The 9,396-nt window shown below is 40.1% G+C and overlaps 1 protein-coding gene across 1 annotated transcript in view; it reads right to left on the bottom strand.

Annotated features, from left to right (window-relative positions):
- The window catches only part of TNPO1 (transportin 1), a 92,949-nt gene extending 83,824 nt beyond the window's left edge, over positions 1-9,125 (bottom strand). Inside the window, exon 1 of the mRNA XM_082620474.1 lies at positions 9,020-9,125. Coding sequence (XP_082476600.1) covers positions 9,020-9,034 — 15 coding nt within the window. The 5' untranslated portion in view covers positions 9,035-9,125. The remainder of the gene's footprint in view (positions 1-9,019) is intronic.
- Positions 9,126-9,396: the final 271 nt, after the last annotated feature.

Raw genomic sequence — 9,396 nt, forward strand, 5'->3', positions numbered from 1 at the left:
TTAAAAAAAAAAAGTATCTTTAAATGAAAAATTGATGTTACTGCTTCCATCGTATAAAAAAAGTAAACAATATAGATGAAGTGCAAGTTCTCTTTGAGTACCTCTCCTAATCCCGGTCTCCTCCCCAAAGGTACTCTAATATTCATTTGATGTGTATCCTTACAGAGCTGTTTTTTGCTTATTTAAATCGTATGTTTCTGTCAAAATAAAAAGAATTTTATTTCTGTTCTATAAAAACTCATCCAAAATATGCCTTAGCTTTCCTACTCATCGTATATATAGCTCTATTTCATTATAATTTTATACCATTACAAGCAATTCATTCATTCAACCAATATTTACTGAGTGCCTATATTCTAGGCACTGTTCTAGTTATTGCAAAGAGAGCAATAAATAAAACAAAGATCTTTGCCCTCTTGGAGCTTATTCATGTGGGAGGAGAAAGCTAATAAACAGAATTTTTAGTGCTAACTTTCCTGCAAAGGCCCAGAAGGTAAATATTCTGGATTTTGCAGACCACGTTCAGGCCAAACAGTAAGAATACGTCTGTTGTATGTTCTTTGTTTTTGTTTTACAACCCTTAAAAAAAAAAGTAAAAACCATTCTTAGCTCATAAGCTGTACAAAAACAGGCCACAGAGCAATGGGGCTCTAGCTTGCTGATCCCTGATATAGTGTGTTAGGAGGTGGTGTGTGCTATGCACAAAGTAAAAAAGAATCCAGGATAAGGAGGATGGGGGGTTAGGATGCAGTATTAAACAGAGTGTTTAGAGAATGTGAGATCTGAGCAAAGACCTGGATGTAAGGCCAGTGAGCAAGGAGGGAAAGTGGTAGTAGCAAATGAGGTCAGGGAAGGAAGGAGAAAGGGGAGTGGACTGGGCAGACTATGTAGAGCCTTGTAGTCTACTGTAAGGACTAGATTTTCTCTGAGTGAAAGGGGGAACCATTGCAGGGCTTTGAATAGAGGAGTGACGGGGACTATCTTAATTTGTGAAAGGTTTGCTCTGGCTACGATACTGAGGGAAGACTACTGGGAGGAGGGTAGGGTAGAATAGGGAGACCAGGTAGTAACCTATTTAAGTAATCCAAAGACATACGATGGTAGTGGCTTGGACCAGGGTGGTGGCAGTGGAAAAGGTGCAGCATGGTAAGATTCTGGATATATTTTGATGATATAGAAAAAAACTGGTCACCCTGAAGGAATGGATCTAAAGTGTCAAAGAAAAAGCAAAGTCAAGAACAACTCCAATATTTTAGCCTGAGGTACTGCAAGGATGGAGTTGCCATTGACAAACCAAAATGGGGAAATCTATGGGTAGAGTAGGTACTGGGGAGGAAGTTTAGGGGGTAAGTTTTGGACAAGCTGAGTTTGAGGCCTATTATTAGACATTTAGGTAGAGATGTTGAATAGGGAGTTGAACATGTAAGGAATTAGGGAGAGAGGCTAAAGATCTAAATTTGGGCATTGCTAGCATTTAGATGGTATTTAAAGCCATGAGACTGAATGAGATTATCAATGGACTGAGTATTTATGAAAAATAAAAAACAAGGATTGAGCGAGTTCTGGGGCTCTCCAACACTAAGAGGTCTGTGAGAAGAAAAGCAAAGGAGAATTACAAGGAAGCAGGCACTGAGGTAGGAGATAACCAAGGGTGTAAGGTATCCTGCAAAGCAAAGAAGAAAGTGTCTCAAGAATAAGAGAAATAGCTCTGTCAAATGTTGCTGATAGGTCAAGTAAGATAACAGAATCAAGGACATATGGCATTTGGCAACATGGAAGTTACTGGAGAAATTAAGGAGCTGTTTCAGCAGGAATGGTGCACTGGCCTGACTGGAGTGGGTTTAATAGAGTATGGGAGGAGAAACCTTGGCAATAGCAAATATAGACGACTCTTTCGGGGAATAATGCTGCAAAAGGAAACCAAAAATATGGGGATCAATTTTTTTAAGATGGCAGAAATAATAGCTTGTCTGTTTGCTGACAGAAATAATCCAGTAAAGAAAAAATTTGATGTGGAAGGACAGAAGCTGAAGCAATTCCTTGAGCAGATGATAGAGGAGAAAGGATGGATCTAGTACAAAAGCAGACAGAAGAACATAAAACAGTTCATCCAAGATAAAAAGCAGGAAGATAGCATGTACTGACACAGATGATGGTAGTTCATGGGGTGGTGCGAGTGTGCGGAAGTTTTCTGATTGCTTCAATTTTCTTAACAAAATAAGAAGCAAGGTCATGAACTGAAAATGAAGATGGGAAAAGTTATATTGGAGGTTTGAAGAAGATATGAAAGTTATTGAGGAAAGTAGGAAAGTGAACAGACTAGGAAAATACAGTATAATCAACAGGCAGCATTAACAAGTAATGTGAGGTATGTGGTCATATGTGGTTGTGTGTTTTCTTCCAGCCATACTAAGTTATATAGGGGCAGGCACAAAGAAAGCAGAGAGTTGGTTTTAACCAGGGTATGGTTCTACTAAACAAGCAAAGAGCAAGGGAGCTATCCAAAGGAGTGATTAACCATGGAATTTAAACTGAGTAAGAAAGGGAAGTAAAAACATCAAGAGGGTGAATGGCAGGGACACAGTAATAGGATCAAGGGACTGGCGATTCCATTGGGGTAAAAAGAAGGTTGGGGCTGAGATACTAACTAGAAGAAGTGAACTACTAAAAAAGGAAGTATGGTCAAGGAGTAGAAAACATGAAATGGTAACCATAGAGGGCCTGTAGCTATTGACAATGCAAGAGGGTATCACTTTGGGAGTGAATGACTGAGATAAGATAGAACAGATGGGAAGAACACTGGAGGAAAGATCAGGTATACTCATTTTAATCTCAATATAAAGACTGAGATGGATATTAGAGAGAGAGGCAATGAGCCTGGAGCTAAAATAATTGAGAAATGAGGAGGAATGACCTGAAAAGTTAGCAGATGACAGCAATCATGAAGGGTAGTAGTCACATAATCTGATGACATAGTCCAAAACAGGATTTTTAGGGAGAAGGGAGGGAGAATAGTAGCTAGGTTGAGACTGGATTTTGTAGATGACTGTAAATTCCAGTGGGCACAGTAGAAGAATATGAAGAGTTGTTAAGCGGTTTCAAAAAAAGAAGACAAATATAGACCTTTTAATGATTTAGAATGCAGGAGATAAAAGGTGACCTGGGCTTCCCTGGTGGTGCAGTGGTTAAGAATCCACCTGCCGATGCAGGGGATATGGGTTCGAGCCCTGGTCCAGGAAGATCCCACATGCTGCAGAGCAACTGAGCCCACGTGCCACAACTACTGAGCCTGTGCTCTAAAGCCCGCGAGCCACAACTACTGAAGCCTGTGCACCTAGAGCCCATGTTCCGCAACAAGAGAAGCCACCGCAATGAGAAGACTGTGCATCACAACAACAGCAGCCCCCACTCACCGCAACCAGAGAAAGCCCGCGTGCAGTGACAAAGACCCAATGCAACCAAAAATAAATAAATAAAATAAATAAATTAAAAAAAAAAAAAAGGTGACCTGGAAGTCTGGAGGTTCTGTGGCAACTGACAAAGATATTCTTGAATATACATGATTCCTGATATACCCCTACGTTTCTCTAAGAAATGGAAATTGCTTAGGTCGAAAATGTTTTTACTTTAAAATTAAAATGGCTATACTGATTTATTCAATGTTTGAGTTTCCCTACAATCTTATCGATACATACTAGTAAAACTTTATCACTTTTGCCAATATGATGGGTAAAAAAAAATTTCACTTTGCATTTCCCTATTGGTGGGGTAGAGCATTGTTTCATGATTATTGGCTAGGTGTACTTCCTCTTCTGTGAATTTGCCCACTTAAAAAACTGGATTCTCTTCCTAGTTTATAGCACCTAAAAATAACTTATTTTTCTATTTCTCTGCTCTTAATGAATCACACAAATCAACGCTGCATATTTCTCATTTCAAATCTTTCAATGGCTCATGCTACGGCAACACAAAGCTTGGTAGGTACCTCTTCCTGAAATCCTTCTAGGATATACTTTAAGAGATTCTCTACTTAAAGCCCACCAATCAAATCTGGCCACACCTATAGTTCCATATTGTCTATGGCTGCGTTTGCCCTACAATGGCTGAGGTGGTTTGGCCTACAAAGCAGAAAATATTTACTAGGTGTCTCCTCAGATTTATATCATAAGAGCTTTATCTACACTTCATTGCACCTTTTTGTTTACATCTCTCTCTCTACAGTAGTATCTAAATGGCTTGAGGACAAGGGACAATGTCAGCACTAAAAATGCTTACTGAATGAATAAAGGGCACAAGTCCTTCATAATTTGGCATGTTTCTCATCACTTTCCTATGCTCTAGCTAAAATAAACTATATTTTTACTTTATTAAGTATTTTTCAAAAACATTATTTCTAATGGCAGCATAATGATCAATGTTTTATATTCATTTACTTACAATTTTGATGGATACCACCTATTCCTAATCACTTATTTGTATCTATTTTGTATACTCACAATCTGCTGAAGTATTTCTCTCCCCTAATTCCTTCCCTAGTAAAGACAAAAGCAATGGAATCTTGGCCTTTCTGGGATCCACCTTTTCATCTATGGTGGTTACTTTGGCACCTGAGGTTTCAGGGACTTCACTGATAATTATTTCACTAATGGCTTCAGAGTGCTTCAAAGTCAATTATAAAACGTGACTCAAAAAAATTTTCTTGCTTTAGTTTTCAGTATAAAATTAATCTCACACACCTTGTTGGTAGTCTTATTCTCCTTAACTGGAATATCTCAATTATTTATTTATTTATTTATTATTAAGATTTTAGTTTACTTTGCCAGGGGTTTCACTAAACATATTTTTCAAAATAGTTATTTACTGGGCCTTTGTCACTTCTCTTATACCCTAAATTAGATGGATTTGTTTTTTTCTCCTCTATTTGTGTTGAGGTCTTTACAAAGAGTGTTTCACCCACAAATGCTTGCTGCAATCATTTTAGAAACCAACTTTATATATTCATTACATTCATTACATACATACATACATATTACATCTCATCCAGGTAAGGAGTTTTTTTTCCTTTTTAAAATATACTTGGATAGTTAAGCCTTACCTGTTTTAACTTTGTAATTTACTCATTCATTACTTCCAGCTCAGTTTCACTATCTTAATAATGTGATCTATGATCTACAGTTAATAGATTCACTGTTATAGTGAATTATAAGATTCCTTTAAAGATTTTGTATTCATTCAATGTATACATATTCATTATAAGATTCTGAATATGTGTATCACATAAAACTTTACAAAGTTTTGAGTTTTGTAATGAGGCAGATCTAGACTCAGATCCAGCCTTGAACACTCTTGAGTCCTTGGGCAAAGTACTTACCTACCGATACTTCAGTTCTCCCATCCAGTAAAATGGAAGTAACTCTCATGTGTAAAGCAACATAGGGCTAGGATAATGAGCATAATGTACATAAAAGTAACAATGTATGCTAAGTGCCTACAAATGATGCCCAGTATATTATACAGAAAAAAATGTTAATTCACTCTCTCTTCCCTCCCAACTCAAGGAAAAGGGCAATAAATGCTGTGCTCCTCAACTTAAGTCCCTTATTAAATTCCCTTAAGTAAAAGCAGTTTGGCGATATGAACCATGAGCTCTGGATGTTCATATACTCTGACCCAACACTTTCACTTTGGGAAATCTATCTTAATGAAATAATCTAAAACACAGAAACTGTTTTATGTATAAGAATGTTCACTGTAGTGTTTCTTACAACTGCAAAAAGAAACTTGCTAACTGTCCAACAGTAAAACGTTTACTTATGAGAAATTCACAAAAAACATTGTGGTCATTTGAAAAGATGCTGATGAAATAATCTAATAGCAAGAGAAAGCTTATGGTGCTAGGTGAAAACAGCAGAATGCAAAATTGTTAATATTAAAGTCTCAACTGTGTAAAGATCAAACAAACTGAGAAAAAATATTGGAAGGAAATGTATCAAAGGGATTATAGTAGTTACCTCATGGTCCTGATATTAGTAATTATTATTTTATGGTGTTTTCTATAGTTTTCTAAAATTCCAATGATCATGACAATGATGATAATAATAGCAGTTATTACGTATGAAGTGTTTACTACATGCCAGGCCAAGTTCTAAGAGCTTAGTATTAACTCATTTAATTCTCATAAGATTACCTCCTTAAAAGATGAGATAACTGAGGCACAGTGAGATGAAGTAATTTGTTCAAGGTTACACAGTTAATTACGGAACGTGCCAAGACTTGAATCCAAGTAGTCTGGCTCCAGAGTTCCTGCTTCTGTTATACTACACTGAAAAGACTTGCTTTGTTTAAAAATTTTAACCATTAAAAAGGCACATGTCAATTCAAACCTTGTGGCCTTTCAGATATGAGATTTCTTTCAGCTTTCCTTCAGTTCTGAATTCAAATATTTGCTTTGCCATCAGGTGCCATTTTGGAATAAGATGTAGCCACCATTCCTGCATAGGTTCTATCTACTCCAGAAAATTCTAAGACAAATCTCCACCCTTATTTCCTGTTCCAATATCTCATTTAACCATTGAGACTCTGGAACTCTTAACATTCTTACTTATTACACCTACTGACAGTACTTCAAAGAATTCTTCTAGTAAGGAGGTCTTAGAGCCAGCAAGGGTGGCTTCTAGAAACTCTTTCCCACACTAACACCCATCCATGTAACTACAATTACAGTTTGTAGTTGTAATTGTAGTGGTAAATCTACAGTTACCACTTTTGCAAACATCTGTTCTCCATTGTAAAGTTCTTACCCTTGCAACCCAGGAGACCCCTCTTACCTGCCAACACTCACCAGATAGCTACCATAGCACTGGCTGAATGGAACTAACTAAGAAAGATTTTCAACACCTGGGGAATTTAACTGTCTCTCATCCTCCTTTCTGAAGGTGGCATTATTCTCCATTGTTTTTAAAAACTTCATCAGTTAATCAATCACCTTGACTTTATCGGCTTTCTCACCCTTTTGCTGGTAAACCAAATTGTTTTTTTAGGAACAAGGTCTTTTTGGCACCAATACATATTCAAATATCAATTCCAGGAAAAAATATTCATCATTTACACCCTGGGCAATAAAAATAACTTCCACTTACTGCTGTGTTCTTCTCTGCAGTTTACATTTGATAAATTTATTTCATTACGTATGTCACTTGGTTTGGCTTCCTTTATAACCAAATTCCTTTTCTTAAAAACAGTATCTGCAGAATCCAACATGGTTGACTGCAAGCAATTCTTCTAAACATAGTACATTTATATTTCAATGCAGTTCATTTACAGTATTTAGAAAAACAGAGTTCATGAGATGGCTTTAACATTATATAAAGAAGAAAAACTAGTCATAAAAACAATGAATACAATAACAAGTTGATAATGGAAAGATTTACAACCAGAATCATACATATTTTTACCAAAAGCTTATCCTGCTCACAATATATAACGATAATAAGCTCGATTACCTTAAAATATTTTTATGTATATTTCAGTGGGAGGAATGTAGTAATTCCCTGAATATCTAGGATGAAGATGTAACTACATCAAGGCTAATCTGGTGGTGGCCCCTTTTAGGAAAAAGAAAATGGAGCACTAATAGTTCATTAGGCTCCCGTTAAATTAGGTGAAGTAAAAACCGTACTGCCAAACTTACACATTTATTTATTTATTCATATGCTGAGGAGTAAAGAAGAAATCTGCACCTTCAAGCTAATATTTCTCTTTTGCAGTTGCAAGTTTTCAACTTGGCGGAGTCACTCTCTAAGAAGAATGGGGTGCAGGAGGGAGTGAAAGTGGAAAACAGAATCGTTTTCAAAAGACGGAATCCTCCCCTGCTTCATTAGGCATAACTTATTTACCATTCTAATATGAAAATTTAATAAAACAGAAAAACTTAAAATCCAAAAGTAACTTGTTATCCTAATAAGGAGCATGTCAGGACAGCCATTTTACAGCCTTACAGTTTCAAATACCTATTCCACGATACAATTTGTATTTTAAAAACATCTTTCCTTTAGATGAAAAAAAAAGAAAAGCACCATTTATGCACTCATCATTGAAGTCATGAGCTTCAACGCAGGATCGTTACTGAGCTTCTTAATACAACTGTCAAAATCAATTTGTGGACAGTCTCCAACTTTAAATTTCTACATTTTTATCTGCTGAAGAACCGAACTGATAGGCGATTGTTAAGATAATGGACTTAAACTGTAAGCAACCCTTGCAAAATCCAATTGATTTTTTAAATCAGGAAACAAATAACAGCCGATTGTTTTTGAAGGATGAAAGCCATGACCAAAACAGGTTGACTGTGGCGTGGGTCCGCTTCTCAGCAGCAGCTCCCTGTGGCGCGTTCGCGTGAGAGAAGGGCAAAAGCGCAAAAAAAACCCACAAACCCACGCAAAACCCGTACAGTTACAAACATTAAAATTATGTACACATGTCGTGAAACCATGAGTCCCCAAGTGGAAAGAACCGTCTGGGGAAAGCGATCAGCCAGCGGAGTGTGGTGGCGATGGTCTGTGTGGACCAGGGACACCAGGGCAGAGGGGGCCGGGCGGGGACAAAGACCGGGCATCCGGGGAGGCGCCCGACAGTGCCCAGAACCCTCGGGAAGCAGGTGTCCCAGGGCAGTGACTGCGGTACCCAGGGCCCTGAAACGCCGCGGTTTAATGGTCGGGGGCAAAGGCTCCCCGAGGAACACACCCTCTTCCCAACGCCCCTAACGGGCTTCAGGCCCTAACCTCGGACACCTGAAGAGCCGCCGCCAGCCCCCTGCCCTGATCCCCAGGGACGCCCGGGTGGGCAGCTGTTGGCCTTAGAACCGCGCCGCCGCCGCCGACGGGCTCCAAACGGCCGAGCGGGCACCGAGAATGCGGCGGCGGGTCCGGCGCCTCTCCCCGCGGCCCGTCAGGCAGCTTCCGAATAGCTTGTCTCCGTTCCCGCCCTCCAGTCCGGGGCCGCGCACCCTCACGCCACCTACCCGGTCCCACACCATCCCAGAGGCCTCCGGCGCTCGGGCCCTCTGCCGAAGCGGCGTTGCCTCCCCTCCGGGGCCTGAAATGGCTGCGGAACAAAGAAAATCTGGGCTCCAGCGAGCGCCGGTCTGATTGGGCGTGGGCGGGGCCTGCTGCTGGAACGTTCGGTGGCTGTCGCCTTGGCAACGGCGGCGGGGCTGGGAAAACCGCGGCCTGGGCCTGCGGGCCTGTGGACCTACGTCCGGAGGCGCGTGGCAGCGGTTTCTAAGCCCGCGCCGCAGCCTCGGGCTTCGGCCCGCCGCCGGGCTCCCGCTCGCGACCCCTGCGGCCGGCGCGCGGGCTCGAGCCTCTGGCTCACTGGAGGAACCCGCACGGACGCTGC

Source organism: Mesoplodon mirus (assembly GCF_964341445.2).
Source record: "Mesoplodon mirus genome assembly, chromosome: 5".
In the NCBI taxonomy this organism is placed as follows: Eukaryota; Metazoa; Chordata; class Mammalia; order Artiodactyla; family Ziphiidae; genus Mesoplodon; species Mesoplodon mirus.